The sequence below is a fragment of the Manis javanica genome, chromosome 13, assembly GCF_040802235.1.
Source record: "Manis javanica isolate MJ-LG chromosome 13, MJ_LKY, whole genome shotgun sequence".
Taxonomy (NCBI): domain Eukaryota; kingdom Metazoa; phylum Chordata; class Mammalia; order Pholidota; family Manidae; genus Manis; species Manis javanica.
In genome coordinates, this window is record NC_133168.1 from 28,198,826 (window position 1) to 28,216,956 (window position 18,131).

At 33.0% G+C, this 18,131-nt stretch overlaps 1 protein-coding gene across 11 annotated transcripts in view; it reads left to right on the forward strand.

Moving 5' to 3' along the window:
• Positions 1 to 18,131, forward strand: part of SNAP91 (synaptosome associated protein 91) — a 173,633-nt gene that overhangs the window by 84,345 nt on the left and 71,157 nt on the right. For all 11 annotated transcript variants that reach the window (XM_073219396.1, XM_073219402.1, XM_073219400.1 and 8 more), the window contains 3 exons: positions 4,261 to 4,288; positions 7,107 to 7,216; positions 9,328 to 9,452. In XM_073219396.1, coding sequence (XP_073075497.1) covers positions 4,261 to 4,288; positions 7,107 to 7,216; positions 9,328 to 9,452 — 263 coding nt within the window. The remainder of the gene's footprint in view (positions 1 to 4,260; positions 4,289 to 7,106; positions 7,217 to 9,327; positions 9,453 to 18,131) is intronic.

Below are 18,131 nucleotides of genomic sequence, written 5' to 3' on the forward strand. Positions count from 1 at the left end.
TTTGTGGCTAAATTGATGTCAAGTAAAAAGAGTACATTAAGTCACAATAGAAGATACCCACTTCCAGTTACCACTGGGACCACCCTGTCTTGTAGAATCTGGGAAGCCAAATGAGTTGCCTAGGATTTAAGCAAAAGGAGACAGGAAATCTGAGAAATCGCCCTACTCCTGTGGCAGAAGGGCCTCTTTAGCTAAGGAAATATGCATATCCCCAAGTGTTAGAGACTCTCCCTTCTGCAGTACAGGATGCATATCAATGAAAAGTGAGCTTTTCTGCACTCTTCTCCCCTCAGGGTCCCCCACACCCTGCACAGATTCACACTTTTCCCTTGTTAAATCTGCCAGAGCTGCAATCACCGGAGAAGCCACAATTTAGTGGATTTCATTGGCCTTAACTTCAAATCTAAATTTGCCCAAATCTAAATCTTGTGGCTGCTGCCAACAGGACACTCAGTTACATTTCTAAGAGTGAATAAAAACTTAATGATCTGTTTTGAACTATCTTTTGCTGAGCATAATGTTTCTCTCTCCTTTAAAATCATTTTATGCTTGTCAGATTTCATTTCTGAATTGGATGAGACCCCATATGAACTTCTCTTTGCTTATTCCTTGTTCTTAAAATAAACGAACTATGTAATAGTTAACTATTTTCTTCTTTGTATATTTGTGCCAACCTGGGAACTTAAGTGAAGGGTGAGTACTATATTGAGTGACTTTTTTGCATTTGATTATTACCAAAAGTGCAAAAAGCACTCTTAAGAATCTACATTTGGTATTTGGAACATTTAAAACTGATTTCTGTCCATTTTATACATCTGTGTTTTTTCATCATACTTTTTAAAATTTATCTCCCAAGGTGATTGGCGTGAATGGTTTTACTTGTTTAGTCCTCTTGGATCAAGACTAACACTCACTCTCTCAAGTGTATATACATGTATATTCCTCTTAGCTTTTAGAAATCAAAATTTTTTTTCATTTGTTTAATAAACAGAAGATTTTCCGTGGATATGGCAGAAGTTCCAAAAGACCGTGTTATAAAGAAAATAATTACTTAAAGTTGTTTTCTTTGTCTTCCAGTAGCAGTATCAAACTATTCTAATTACTAAGTTGAGAAATGCTTAAAATGAAGCATTTCAAATGCCTACTATAAAAAAATATTTTTTTACATTTGTTTTGCTTTATATACACTGATACTAATTTTTGAAATTTTATGCAATACTATAGATATGTCCTTGTATATTGTCTGTTTCTATGGTTCCACCAAACTAAAGAGAAAAATTGATTTTATTTTACATGTTGGTTTAGAAAGTGTTGAGGGTGTAGGAAACCTAAGATAAGTCAATAGAAATTTTAATTTTAATTTAATTCAGTAGAAATTAAATTATTCAGAAGATATAACTTTTTCACATCTGTTTTGGCTTTTTGTTTTTCTGGCTGGTATTTATAACCCAAACTACATAGGGATTGCTGTTGTGAATGAGACATAATGAAATTTCCCCTTTTGATAGTTTATTATTAATATCTTGCAAGTAAACCTTGGCATTTGCTATGCTTATCATAAAAATCCCTAGATCTGTTTGTAGCATCTTACAAAATTTTTGTGGCAATTTACAGAATTCATTCTCCTCTAAAATGATATTTGTGCTTTATTTTTCCAGCCCAGTCCCCTATGTCCTAGATTACTTTAGCTGAAATTGTTAAAATGTATATTGGTCTTTAATAAAGGTTGTTATCTATATATAAAAGATAATGACATTTTCTTTTATAAAGGGCAAAGACCCAATGGTAGAGTAGAAAATCAACTAAGGAACAGCTAAAAAGAGGCAATTTATGTGTGTGTGTAAAAGAGGAACAAATGTGCCGGGCTCGTGCATGTTTTGTCAAGACAGGCTGGGGTGTGAGATGAGCACAGAGCTTGGCCGGGGGTCTTAAGTCCATCACTAGAGAATGATGGGACTCTAGCAAGTTATTTACCTCTCTGAGCCTTGAAGCCTACCAATTTTAGTCAGTAATTAATGATGCTTCTTAATGCTAGGACCCCAGTGGGAGCACCTCTTGTGTCCCCTTTTTGATGAAATCATGGCAAAGGCTGGATCTGGGCCAGATCATGGGAACAGAGGTCACAGATCCTGCCAGTTTATAGTTTCACACGCTTTAATTTTTAGGATTTTCAGGGTTTTTTTAATATAAAGAGTACATGAATATATTCTCATTTTAAAATTCAAATAGTACAGAATTACATATTTCAGTGCCTGCAAAATGCCAGGTGCTGTGTAAGTGCTGGGGGTATAAAACAAAGGGATGGATTCTCTTCCTTCAAGGCATTTAGCATCTAGTGGAGAAGGCAGATAACCAAACGGGGGGCAAATAAGATAGAACGCAATAAGTAGGGTAATAGCCAGATACAGCAGACTTTCATTTGTTTGATTAATCCATGGGGTAACTACAAGTGTCATTTAGTAATAGTGTTCATGTAGGACCTTGGCAAACTGATTCTTGTGCCAATTATATTTTGTACTTAGGATTAAACATGATATTCTTTAACAGCTGGTAGAGTAATTCTGTCATCTTTCTATACCTTTATTATTACAGAGTATAGAATATGTTAAAAATCTTTATGTATTGGGAATATATTTCAAAAAGGTCTTGCTTATCCTCAATTCTCTTTTCTGTATTAGTATTTCTCATTGTGTCAGTACCATGAAGAATTAGTTCATGAAAATCACTTGAGAGAAAAACAAATTAATTTTAATTGATTCCTTCTTAAAAAGTAACCATGTCAAATAGCTTCCATGTTTTCTTTACAGAGTGGAGGCTATTTTCTAGGATTTTTATTTAAATTTAACTCCCTCCCTTTCCCATATATATATAAAGAAAATAAAAGGTGGGAGTGGAGAAATAATTAGCCAAAAACTTATAAGGAAAGTTTCAATCTTATGCTGTGCTAGATTTTTCAGTTCCTAAAAAACTTTCTAGAGATACAAAAAATACTGTGAATCCATTCATTTCAGTAGAACTTTGATGAGCACTATGGATAAATACATACCGTTTCCCCCATAGGATATGTTATTCTTAAGGTAACATTAGCTAAACTACACATAACCAAGTGAATTGTTATCTATATGCTTCTGTTAATTATATATCAGAAATATATGTGCCCTTGTTTTATGTTATTTATGTTCATTTTAAGTAAAAACTAAATTTAAAGAGGAAATGGCAGCATATATTTGCAAATGAAGTTGAACATAAAAGGTATTAATCTGGCATATGGTGTTGCTAAACTTCTTTTGCTATACCCAATAAAACAAAAATTAATGATATTGTACAAAATTCCAGTTACTAGATCTCTGCTTATTTTGTTTTGCTACTACTGGGAGTGATATTTTCTCTGTAGATGAGTAGAAAGCCATCCCTGACATTCTACAGACCCTAACAGTAGGCTTCCTCTTGAAATGTATTTTATTCTTCATTAAGCTTTATTATTTTCTACCAACTCAGGTTAGTGAAATGTGTACTGATTAGGCAGCTGTTTCTGAAGCATTTGGCTAGAAATGATGTACAACAGTCAGTGCTACCAATATGTTAACTAAAAAATAATTCACTTCTTCCTAATTATCCCTCCTTCCCTCAAAAACAAGCTTTGAGGTTACTCTTCTTTTCCAAGCTCCCACTAGTTCTAACAGAAAGATGGGAATATTTTTCATAGAAAGTTTTCCTTATAGCCATGGAAAAAACAGACAAACTTCAGGAGTGTCCATATGGGAAGCTGAAACAAATTTGACATGCAGAGCTTGTAGAGATTTTTTTAATTTTAGTGGTTTTTTTTTAATGCATCACAATTATGATTATATGAATCACAATGTACTTTAATCTTAATGAATTCTAGCTTTTTAAAATAAATCACACGAGTTTTTTTAAATTCTGTAAAGCATTATTTTTTCCAAGTATTGGAAAATTTTTTAAAATTCCACTTTGGAAAGTTTATTATTGATGGACAAAAGAAATAATGATCAACTAGAAGAATTGAGTTGCTAGAGATACAGAAAAAAAATGTAAGAATCTCTAGTACTAGATTATTATGTGGCTGGAAAGAGGATGTCACAACTGAGTAAAAGATAAAGGTTATTTTTAAAGGATATCACTAAAAAAATCTATATATAAACAAGCTGATGCTTAGTATAAACAAGTGATATCAAATTCAAATGCTGCTACAAATGTATTCATGTATATTTAGTTTTAATTTTTTTGATTGCCTTCTAGATCTGGTGCTCCCTCTCCATTAAGTAAGGTAAGATTGTTTTCTGTTCTGTTTTGACCATTTAACATTTTTTGAGTCTCCAGTTTAATGGCATTAAGTATATTCACATTGCTGTGTGACCATCATTATCCATCTGCACAACTTTTTTCATCTTCTAAAACTAAAATTCTGTGTCATTTAAACACTAACTCCCAACCCCCTCCCCAGCCCCTGGCACCACCATTCTGCTTTCTGTCTCTGTGAGTATGACTCCTCTTGAGTACCTCAAACAAGTGGAATCATCCAGTATCTGTGCTTTGTAATGGCTTATTTTAATTAGCGTAGTCTATTCAAGATTCATCCATGTTGTGACGTATGTCAGAATTTCCTTCTTTTTTAAGTCTGAATAATATTCCAATGTGCATATATACCACATTCGGTGCATCCGTCCATCCGCCAGTGCCCACTTGGGGCGCTTCCACCCTTTGCCTATTGTAAATAATGCTGCTATGAACAGTGTACAAATATCTGTTTGAATTCCTTCTTTTAATTCTTTTGGGTATATACCCAGATGTGGACTTGCTGGATTATATGGTCATTTTTTAAAAAATTTTTTGATGAATGGTATGGTTAGTTTTTATGTGTTCTCCTTTATATTAGTTTCTCAGTCCGATGTACTACAGCAATGTCTACTTAGTTCTCTATTTAGACTAAATTTTTTTAAAACAATTTTCATACATTTGTATTACAACTGAAAAGTATCAGTGTAATGTTTTACTAGTCACAAAGCACTGTCAAATACTCTGAATCACAGCTCTGTGAGATAAACAAAGCACATAATATTATTTATGTTTTGATGGTAGAGAAATCAATTGTTCAGTATTTTTCCACAAGTATGCCTTTTAAACAGTGTATGATAATTTTAATTACTCCTTCACCTCTGTATCTTTTTTTCTTAGCATGTTAAAGGACAGGAGTAAGGTTATCAGTGACTTCTATAGATCTCTAGTTCACATTTGTCATTGTACTGTTTAGGCAAAAGTATAATAAATGTGTTGTTTCCTCTGACAAATTTCCACTATGTAACTGCTGTATTTATATATACATTATGTTAATACACATGTTATTACATAATATCATTATGACAACACTGGTGGCCCCCAGACACCCTGTACAATGCCAATACCTAGCTTGGCTGCCTAAGATTCTCTCTGGGAACTAGAACAAACAGCTAAATAAAACAAAAACAAAAACTCCTTAGTGATTCTGATACAAAGCTAGTTTAAAATCATTATGTCTATGTGAAAAATTCCAACATATGACTTTTGAGTAAAGTTTGGTAAAATTACAGCATCCTTTGGTATGGTCTGTTTCTACATTTTGGCCAAATTGAATTTTATTTACTTTTTCTTTTTGTAACCACAAGATTATTTTGGTTCTGTTTTCCTGGTTCCCTCATCTCTTCCAAGCTTATTGTTACAAGGCAGATTTTAATGGCCTTTGAAGACCTTCATTTCTGCTCTTATGTTGGTAGATTCATTGCTGTCATTAAGTTCTTAGTGGTACTGCATAAAAATCATTTTCTAAGCTTATTAATATGTATTGGTTAAAAAAGCCCCACTGATTTCTTTTAGAAGAATTGGTAGTGTCCACAGTGATGACATGCAAATTAATTTTTGTTAATCCATTCTAGTCCCTTCATAATCTTTCACACTCCGTTCAGAAAATGTGAATTTTTGGCAAGGAGAGAGGCTTGATTGATGTTCAATGAGCAATAGCAGCCACGCTGCTCATTTGTTTGCTTTTCTTAAAGTGCTTAATGCTTGACACTTGTGTATCTCTTGAATTTTGATTTCTTGATTAGTTAAATTCTTGAACAAATAGGTATTAGACAAATAATACTGTCTAGGTCTGGACTTTCTAATACATTTCTTACCTCCTCAGTCCTTTTTATTAAATTGTTCTTTTAAAAATTTCCTTTAAGAATGGTCTTTTTGAAATTAAATGCCCAGTCACAGCAGTATCTGATAGCTTTTGCTTGGTGTCCAAGTATTTTGCTTGCTGTTATACCTCATTTCTAGCTGTCATATCTACTTACAGAACTAAGTATCAGTGGACTGGTTTGAGATGGTTCATTAATCTTTCTCTTGTGAATATGTGGAGGATTAAGTATACCAAATAAAATAAAATAAGATAGTAACTATATGAAAATTTTAATTTTTTAATAACCATCAATCCTTCTTAAAAATAAACTAGTCCAGGACAAATATATGTTAGATTTTATTTCACTTTTTAATTTTATCTACGTCATATTAGTGATGGGATATAATCACAATATCCTCAAACTGTCGGTGACTTAAATCTTGTTTGTGAATTGTTCTTTGCTGAAGTGAACTATTTTATAAATTAGATTTTAGATTTTAAAGGCATCTGAGAAGATGTCACAGGAGGTCTGTTTAGGATACCAAGAAAAAAATATGGTCTTGGTTTTATAGCAATTATTACAAATGATAATTTTTCTTTATTTTTTACAGCTGATAAGATCTTTCCCAGTAATTTTCTGTTTAGGAAATTACATTTATCTTTGATTCTTAAATACATGAATAGAAATTATGACAATGTTAGGCCACATATTTTTATCATTATCTTATATAGATTACATTTAGCTTTTCAAATTTGAAGGATGTTTTGTCCAACGTTGATCATTTATTACAATTCTCAATTTCAAATTTCCTTGGGTTTTTTTCTCCCATAAGTAGTTACCAAAAAATTGCTGGGAATGTCATGAGCCTGCAAAGTGCAAGCCCTATTGCTTTGTGTCCTGTAGGTTTGTGTTTGACTAGAGTGTGTTGTGCATTTTCACTTCCAGTCTTCTCCAGCCACAACTGTTACATCTCCTAATTCTACACCAGCTAAAACTATTGACACATCCCCACCAGTTGATTTATTCGCAACTGCATCTGCGGCTATCCCTGTCAGGTTAGTTATGCAGTGAATTGTTTGTTAATGTTTTGATTAGTTTTTTTGTTCTGTACTGAACCCAAATGATTTCACAAAATGAATTTAACCCTAGTCACGTGATATTTGGGGTTATTTTTATGTATACAAAGTAAGTTCTCCTACATCTTGTGCAGTTCCTTAGGCCTGTACTCTCAAAGCATTATAAAACCTATGCTGTAGAAATCACATTACGGCTCTCACATTTGGGAAAAGAAGTGGAAGAATGAGGCACATACTTAAGGTTCTTCTGAAATTAGATGGTTGGAAAATATCTTTCCATAAAAGTTTCTTCTTGTGAAACTAAGAAGATTTAGTTTCAGAAGCTTGCAGTTGTAGGCCAAATAGCTGATGCACACAAGAAGCTAAAACTGGTAGTAGGAAAAGACCATCAGGTTGTCCCTAATCAGCCTTTCAGCACCTAACTTAGGTGAGCACAGTAGTGAGAAAGGTGGGGATGACTCCTCATTCTGTAAAATCTCAGGGCTATCTAAAACAAAGCCCTGACTCCTAGAGGCTTCCTCAAATAGTAATTTTAGGTCAACTTTTTGTTTGGTTCTTTTGCATCGAGAGGATTCTAGTCTCATTTTGCACTCTCTGTGACTCTGATTATGAATGCCATGTATTTGGAGACTTGAATTTTGAACTGAGCAATAAATCTGTTGTAATATACACAAGTTGACTATGTGCTCTACTTGCTTAGTTCTGCATTTTATAATCCCAAGCTTGGTAAGACCAAGTCCTTTCTGTCTCTATGCTAAGGTCAATTACATTTTATAAAAGCCCTAATTCCTGTCTTAATAATAAATATGTTTCCCTATCCTGGCACTTAGTCCCATTGTATTTTTAAAATGGACACGAAAACTAGGGAAGTATCAGGGGTTTTGAAACCTTCTATATAAAAAGCCCCATGATTATTTCTCCAAAGGCATATGACTTTGAACTCTTGTATGTAAAAAAAATAAAGATGGAACTGCCATGTATGAAGAAGGGCAAGGAACGTCAAACCATGATAGCTTGGTACCTGGTCTGGTAACTTTTTGAGATCAGTGCTTTTTAAACCTGAATATACAGGTGAAATGCCTGGAGTCATGTCAAAATGAAGATTCTGATGCAGTAGATATGGAGTGAGCCTGAGATTTTACATTTCTGGGAAGGTCTCCAGATGACGCTGGTCCGGCCGCCACACTTTGAACAGCAAAGCTCTAGGCTCCTCCTTGGGACCTTGACACATGAAGGAACTTTGAAGAGCACAGGACCAGTTGAATTAGAATAAAAATATAAAAGTATTTTTAGGTGACACCTCTTATAGGCAAATTTGATTTGTTGTAGTTTAATTTAGAAGAAAGGTGCATTAGTGATTCATTTTAATATTCCTTGGTTTATAAGTAAATTCTTCTCAAGATAGAAAATTTTTTTCATAGGAAAAAATTTAGAAAATAGAGATAAGGAAAATACCATCCACAGGAAAAAATTTAGAAAATAGAAATAAAGTAAGAATTACCCATAATTCTCTTACCCTAAAACCTTAAATATTTGGAGTATGCTTCCTTTTATTGCAGTCCTCATAACTGGCATTTAATGAGTGGTACCCAGTGGCCATAATATGTGTAAGAAAATTCCCCCTTAGTTTAAGCCATTTAGGTTTTCCCTTTTAATTTCTGCTCTATGATTTGTTGACTAATCCATTGCTTCAGGTATGGTTTAACTTTGTGTCTAGAGCAAGAGTTGGCAGACTATGGCCTGTGGGTCAAATCTAGCCCACTGTCTATTGTTGTAAATAAAGTTTTATTGGAACAAAGGCACATTCATTTTTTATGTATCATGCAAGTCTTATTTCATGCTACTTTGGCAGAGTCAAGTAGTGATAGAGACTGACCAGCCTGCAAACCCAAAATACTTAGCATTTGGCTCTTGGCAACCCTTGGTGTAGCAGAATATAGGCTATACCACTACACTTTCCAAAGTATTATTCTCTTACTGGGTTTAAAATATCCAAAATCTTTGATGTTTTCTGAACAAGTCTTTATTTAAAAGCATTTTTACGTTATAGAACTTCAAAATCTGATTTTAAAATTACACTTTCCCTCCAGCACTGCTAAACCATCTAGCGATCTCCTAGACCTCCAGCCAGACTTTCCCTCTGCTGGGGCAGCTGCCACCTCAGCCACAGCACCAGCACCACCGCCACCTCCTGGAGGCGCCACTGCATGGGGAGGTGAGTGACACCAGAAAAACATGCTGTTTTTCTATTGTTATTTTTATTTGGACCATAATTTTTATGCTTCCCTTCTGATTATCCGAAATTGTGCTAGAAATTTGAGAAAAAATTTTAAGAGTGGCATCTATTGATATATATAGTGAGAGAGAGATGGAAAAAGCACCTTTAATATAGTTAAAATGTTCAAGTGGTCACATAATTCTATTTTAAAAGAACAGTGGCAGTATTATTCTTTGCTAGTCTCAAATTCTTATTTTTTTTAGTAATTGTTTGGGTGTTCCTATGAGCTTATGGTACTACTCAAAGGCACCGTTTCTATTTTGCGTTGTTCAGGTAGAGCCTTCTTCATGGATTCTCTTAGGCCTGAATTGGTTTTATGCACATTATATTTGATTTCATGCAGTTGAAATCTGGGATAGATTCTTTTTTGTGGCAGAAAAGATCATACTAAATTGAGAAGAATTATATCTAAGTGCTTACAAAAAAGGATGCTAATTAACAACATAAAAACATACGAAATCATAAAACTCGCTGGTAAAAGCAAATATATAGTCAAATTCAGAATAATACTGTACTGATGGTAGGTAAATCACTTTTAACTCTGGTATGAGAGTTAGAAGACAAACTAAAAATAACTAAAATCACAATAATTTGTTAATATATACACAATATAAAAAGAAATTGAGTATGACATTAAAGCTTAAGATGTGAGGAGTAAAACTATGTAGAGTTTTTATATGCAATTGAAGTTAAATGGTTATCAGCTTAAAATAGACTCTTATAAGATGTTTTATGTAAGCTTCATGGTAAACACAAAGATAAAAACCTCTAGTGAATACTGAAAGAGAAAGGAATCAAATCATACCATTAAGGAAAATCAACAGGTCACAAAGACAGCAAGAGAGGAACAAAGGAACCAGAAAACAGTAAACAAAATGGCAGTAGTAACTCCTTACCTATCAATAATTAAATATAAATGGAATAAACTCCAATCAAAAGACACATAACGGTACAATGGATTTTTTTTTAATCCAACAATACACCACCTCAAGACTAACTTTTAGAACACATATAGGCAAGTGAAAGGATTGAAAAAGTTATTCCATGCAAATGGTAACCAAAACAGAGTAGGAATGGCTGTATCAGATAAAAGAGATTTTAAGTCAAAATCTATCACACAAGACACAAAGAAGGTCACCATATAATGCTGAAAAGATCAGTACAACAAGAGAATATATAACAATCATAAATACATACACACTAATCATCAGAATGCCTAAATATATAAAGCAAATATTAATAGAATTGAGGGGAGAAAAAGACAGCAATGCAATAGTAGTAGGGGATTTTAATATGCCACTTTCAACAATGGATAGATCATCCAGACAGAAAATCTGTGAACTTGAATAACACTTTACCGCACATGGAGCTAACACACATATATAGAACATTTCATTCAACACAGCACAATAAACATTCTTCTCAAGTGCATATGGAAAATTCTCTAGGATAGATCATATGTTAGAACACTAAACAAATCCTAACAAAGAAGATTGAAGTCATATCAAGTATCATTTCTGACTTCAGTGGTATGAAATTGGAAATCAGTAACAGAAGGAAAATCGGAAAACTCATAAATATGTGGAAATAAAAAAATATTCCTTGCCAACCAATAGGACAAAGAGGAAATAAAAAAGATCTTGAGACAAAAAAATGAGACAAACAAAAAAACCCCAAATCTGTGGGATGTTGCAAAAACAGTTCTACAAGGGAAGTTTATAGCAATAAATGCCTACATTAAGAAAAAGAAAGATCTCAAATAAATAACCTAGATTTATACCTCAAGAAACTAGAAAAAGAACACTTAGCCTAAAATTAGCAGAAAGAAGAACATAATAAAGATTAAAGCAGAAATAAATGAAATAGAGACCAGAAAGACAAAAGCTCAACAAAACTAAGAGCTGGTTTTTTAAAAAGGTAAACAAAAGAGAAACCTTTAGCTAAATTAACAACAACAAAAAAAGAGTGAGGGCTAAAAAATAAAACTAAAATGAAAGAGGAAGCATTACAACTGATACTATAGAAACACAAAGGAACATAAGACGAGGAAGTAAGAGATTTATTGAAGACTGAGATGGCATTGCTGCAAGGTGCTGTGGAAGATGTAAAGGCCATGATGGCCTTTTACCCCAGACATTCTGTTGTTGTTATTCAGTCTCACTGAATCCAGAGTAAACTTGCCTAGTGCTGAAATCTTCCTCCTGCACAACAGTTTGGCTGAGTAATGACAAAGGAACATTGTGGATAAAAGGGTAAGCTGTAATTTCATGGTGGCAGGTCAAGTGTAGAATCACGTCCACATCTGGCAAGTCTGTAATCTGTCTCCATCTCTGCCTCCAGGAGAGCACTGGACAGAGAACTCTTTGTATAACAACACAGACAATTACATGCCATCAAATTAGATAACCTAGAAGAAAAAGATAAATTCCTAGAAAGATACAACTGACCAAGACCGTATCATGAAGAAATAGAAATAGGCCTATAATGAGTAAGAAAATTGAAGCAGTAATCAAAAACTTTCCAACAAAGAAAAACCCATGACTAGGTGACTTCACAGGGGAATTTTACCAAATATGTAAACAACAATTAATGCCATTCCTTCTCAAACTCTTCCAAAACTTGACAACAAGAAGACACTTCCAAACACATTTTTTAAGGGTAGTATTGCCCTCATATCTATGCCAGATAAGGACACTACAAGAAAAGAAAATTACAGGCCAGTATCCCTGACAAACATAGATACAAAAACTAAATAAGATTGAAGTCATATCAAGTATCATTTCTGACCTGAAAAATATTAGCAAACTGAATTCAACAGCACAGAAAAAGGATCATACACATTGATCAAGTGGGATTGATCTCTGGAATACAAGAATGGTTCAATATACACAAATCAATAAATATGATACACACATTACAGAATGAAGGATAAAAATATGTTCATCTTATTAGATTCAGAAAAAGCATTTGATGAAATTCACCATCCTCTAACAAATTAGGTGTAGAAGGAGTGGGCCTCAACATAAGAAAGGCCATATATGACAAGAGCACAGCTAACATAATAGTTAGAAGCTAAATCTGAATCCTCTAAGATAAGGGACAAGGATGTCCACATTCTCTACCTCTTTTCAACATAGTACTGAAGTCATAGCCAGTACTGAATTAGGTAAGAAAAAGAAGTAAAAAGCACCCAGATAGGAAAACAAGAAGTAAAATTGTCCCTGCAAGTGACATAACCTTACATGTGGAAAACCCTAAATAGTCCATCAAAAGGCTGTTAGAACTAATGAGTTAATTCAGTAGAGTTGCAGGATAGGATACACAATCAACAAACTGAAATCAATGCATTTTTTTACACTAACAAGCTATCTGAAAAATAAATTTTAAAAAAAACATTTATAATAGCACACAAAAAAAATACTTAGGAGCAAATTTAACCAAGGAGGTAAAACATCTGTACACTGAAAACTATAAAACATTGATGAAAGAACTTGAAGAAAACATAAATGGAAAGATATCCCATGTTCATGGAAGAGTTAATATTGTTAAAATGTCCATACTACTCAAATGATCTGCAGATTCAATGCAATCCCTAGAAAAACTATAATGGCATCTTCCAAATAGAAAATAATCCTGTTATTTGTGCAGACCACAGAAGATCCCAAATAGCCAAAGCAATCTTAAGAAAGAACAAAGCTGGAGACATCAGATTTCCTGGTTTCAACCTATGGTACAGAGCTAGAGTAATCTTAACAATATGGTACTGGTATGAAAACAGATAGCTTGACCAAAACAACAGACTATAGAGCCCAGAAATAAATCTATGCATATAGTCAACTGTCCTTTGACAGAGGACTCCAAGAAAATACAATAGAGGAAAGATAATAGATAAGTGTTGGAAAAACTGGATATCCATATGTGAAAGAGTGAAATTGGAACCTTATACCATATGCAAAAATTAACTGAAATGGATTAAAAACTAAAATATAAGGCCTAAAATCATACAACTCATGAAGAAAATGGGAAAAGCACTTAGACATTGGTCCTAGCAATGGTTTTTTTGGATATGACACCAAAAGCATGGGCAACAAAAGCAAAAATAAGCAAGTAGGACTACATCAAACTAAAAGGCTTCTGTGCAACAAAGGAAACAATCAACAAAATGAAAATGCAACCTACAGATTGGAAAAAAATATTTGGAAATCATAATAAGGGGTTAATATCCAAAATATATAATTGCCTCAAAAAATCAATAGCAAAAAAATAATAATTAAAAATTGGCCAAAGGACCTGGATAGACATTTTTCCAAAGAAGAAACACAAATGGCCAATGGGTATATGAAAAGTTGTTCAGTATCACTAATCAGAGAAATACAAATCAAAACCACAATGAGATATCATCCCATGCTTGTTAGGATGACTGTTATCAAAAAGACAAGATATAACAAGTGTTGATGAGGGTATGAAGAGGAAACCCTTATACATTGCTGGTGGAATGTGATTTGGTGTAACCATTAAGGAAAACAGTATGGAATTCCCTTAAAAAATTAAAATTAAGACTACCACGGGAGTCACCAATCCCACTTCTGGATGGAGATACATATCTATATATCTATATGATAGATGCATATATATCTCAAAGAAGTATCTTCATTCCCATGTTCATTGCACCATTATTCACAATAGCCAAGGTATGGAGATAACCAAAATGTCTGTCAACAGACAAATGGATAAGGAAATGTGTAATAATATGGTTGATGAAATATTTTTCAGCCCTAAAAAGGAGGAAATCTCCCCATTTGCAATATGGTGAACATGGAGGATATTATGCTAAGTTACTAAGCCAGACACACAAAGACAAATATGTATGATCTCACTTATATGTGGAATCTAAAAAATGCCAAAGTCTTAGAAGCAGAAAGTAGAATGGTGGTCTACTTTAATGATGGTTATCATACCAGTAGCTATGATGGAAGGTGGAGCATGGGACGGGGAGATGGTCAGAGAGTACAAACAACCAGTTACAAGATGAGTAAGTTTTTCAAATCTAATATACAGCATGGTGACTATAGTTAATAGTACTGTATGTTAAGCTTGAAATTTGCTAAGAGAATAAATCCTAAGTATTCTTACCACAAAAATAAATATAGTAATTATGTGAGATGATGGATATATTAATTAGCTTATTGTGGTAATCAATGCACAATTATATGTATATCAAATCCCCACATTGTATATCTTAAGTATATACAATTTTTATGTCAGTTATACCTCAAGAAACCTGGGGGAAAAAAGAAACAACACAGATAAAAGACATTAACTCACTGATAAGGAAACCAGTAAGATGATAAAGCTAGCTGACAGAACATTTTAAGGAACTGGATATTTACAGACATTTGAAAAGGAATGTTTAGAATAAGATATCTACGTTAGGTACAAAACTGGTGAATGTCCAGTAGGGCAACACAAATAATCTCTTGAGGTTATCTTTACTCCCAGACTGAATGTTATTTGTATCGCTAGCAGACAAGATCTGTAATTTAATAAATCATTTCAAAATCAGCATCCTAAATTAAGTTAAATTGCAAACCACATGAATTTACATTCCTATTGATAATTAAATAATCCTTGGTGGGCTTGGTAAACAATGTTTCAATATGACATCAGAAGTACATGCTATAATCTCTTGATTTTATTTATCTGTATTTTTGGTAACAAAATATAGATCTAGTTGCTAACTATAAATACAAGCATTTTAAATTTTGTTATTTTTCCACTTTAAATATTTAGACCTTCTCCTATGTTGAAATGTTTAACTCCTAAGCCTACGGCTACCAATTATTTGAAATAAAATTGTTCTTTCAGCTTCATTAAAATTCTAACTAAATCAGTAAATGTTTGAGAAGTCCTAAATATTGCAAAGTGTGAAATACTGATTTAAATAGTTGAGAGAATTAAGAGTTAACCCATTTATATAAAGCTAAAAAATTTTTGTATAACCCACAAATTTGTAATTAACACTAAATTTTAAAATACAAAATTTCTATGGAAGTCATTTATATGAATTTTATGATGTAGAATGTCTGATTTAAGGATATGGATTTGAAGCATTAATAAATAAATAGGAAACCACATTGTATAAGACACTATGGTAATGAAAATAACTTATTAGTAATTTAAAACCCACACTTTGCAATATTTAGGACTTCTCAAACATTTACTGATTTAGTTAGAATTTTAATGAATAAACAGTGAAACTGTAAACTGTTGTCTTTCACCTTATTCTCTGACAGGAAAAAGAGAAATGTGTCTTTATTTTTTTTAACTTGGCACCAAAAAGATTAAATTGCAGTGTAATATTTTTATTCACATTTATGTTCAAGCACTTTTAAAGACATATAATATTGTAAGAAATAAGTTATAAAAACCAGTTTATTAGAATACATTTCAGTCTTGTTAGAAATAAGTAACTGTTATGACTGAAACATGAGATATTCAGTGGATACAGAGGAAGGCAGAGTAGGGTTGCCCAGTGTGGACATGCAGTTACTGGCTGCTCTAAAGCAAGGAGGAGAGGGGCTGAAATCCAGCCTGCTTCCTGGTAGCCAAGGCTGTGAGCCTTTTTCATCATTGAGGAATAAATGCTTTTCTTTTCTGCTGGTCCACAGGGAGCACTTTTTTATAATTAGTACAAAGCACCTATAAGCTAGCAGAAGCTGTGGCTTAGGACCTGATGGTCACCTTTTGATTAATCAGCATTAGTGTTCTGTTTCAACCAAGTATCTACAACTGTGTATTTCAGAGAAGTAGAAAAGTCAGGTGGGAAGAAAAATACTAATAAATTCTCTAATTCCTAAATTAAGTAGTAAAAATTACAAGCCTTTAAAAACTGAAGTAAACTAGTATGATATGAAATTGAGAAATAATAGTTACCTTCAGCTTGCACTTATCCTACAGATACACAGTGGTAGTTGAAGATGATGCTAAATTATAACAAATATATTTGTCTCTTATTTGACTAAGCAAAAAATAAAATAAAATCACATCTCAATCTTGTATGACAAGATCAGGCCACTTCTATTATTGAAGCAAATTTTACTTTTGTACAACTAGACAGTAAAATACAAACTGTAAAACTCCTTAGGTTTACTTGGATGTTTTTATCTGACCATAATGATACTGAAAGGACTTTGTTTTCCAGTGAGCTTGGCCACTTTAGGTGTTTGTGAATTTCCCTTGGGGATTATAGGTACTGATAAATACTGACATTTTAGGGGACATATTGTAAATGATAGTTTTTTTTTCCTGTTGGTGTAATGGAACAAAATTTTAGCAAATTCATATTTTGGTAAATTTAAATAATGCATAAAGAATTTGGCATTCTGCAAACTGATAATGAACATGTTTGAAAAAATACAGAATGTTTTTTTAATCTCTGTCTTGGGCTCCATAATAGGGAGAGTGTTCTTTTCTTCATAATAAATTCATCTTTCAGCACAAACTTCTCAGGGTGTGTGATGTATTTCTGTGTATTTTAAAAGTGGGAAATCATAATTTCTTATTATAAATGCTTGATGTGAAATTTTTATTTTTTGAGGAATAAAGAAGTACTACTGAAGTTTTATTAGAATTAATGAACCTAATAGAAATTAACTGCCAATATGCATTTGAAGGCTTATCAGTATTACATGATCATGTGACTTTATTAGTTCCATGTGGAATATTAGCTACACCCCAAGCAGTTTTTCTGACTCATTTACCATTTGCTTGTTAATTGAATCTAGTGGGGGGGTGGGTGTATCTATAGACTGTTTTCATACACATGATGTACCCATACACAGAAAGATTAATAGAAGCTTTGAAATTCACAGTCCTATAATGAAAATTATGATTTGAGTTAAATGTTAGCTATTGCTATTATTAGCTATCATTATCACATATTTGATATGTTCCCAGTATGGGTGAGCACTTAAAATATATTAACACAATTAACCTTCAAAATAACCTAAGAAGTTAGGTACATCTCAGTGTAGAATATAGATTTCCTGTTGATTTAGTTTTAGTTCTGTCTCCATAGTTGCAGTGAATTTTTCCTAGCAATTTCTATAAAGCAAAAAAATTTCTGACTACGTACTACTTGCAGATGAACTGAACTCTGCTGCTGTGGGTTTTTTTGCTTTTTTGCATTGCTTAATTCTTTATAAAAAGTTTTGAGAATGACTGTCCCATCATCCAAAAAATAAGGCAGAAAATTTTCCATAAAACAGGGAATAAAGAACAAAATAAATAATATTTCATCTAGAAAATTAAGATTTTGGAGACTAAAACCTGTTCCAGAAGTGCAAAAGTTTTTCAGTATCAGTTATCTATCAGTATGCTTAATCATCCCTTTTCCTAGGAAATTTTTCTTTCCATCTTTCATCATATTATTGCAAGAAGTTTCATAACCCTTTATCTGAACAAAAGCAAGAAACTAATGCTTTAATCTTTTATAATTATTTTTTTATCTTTTTATTTCTCTTTCCTCCTGGTACACATAGTCTCTTTCTCACTTACCAAAAGTATGAAATAAATTCCCCATTCCTGGCCACAGACAGTCGCAGGTCTGGAAACTGT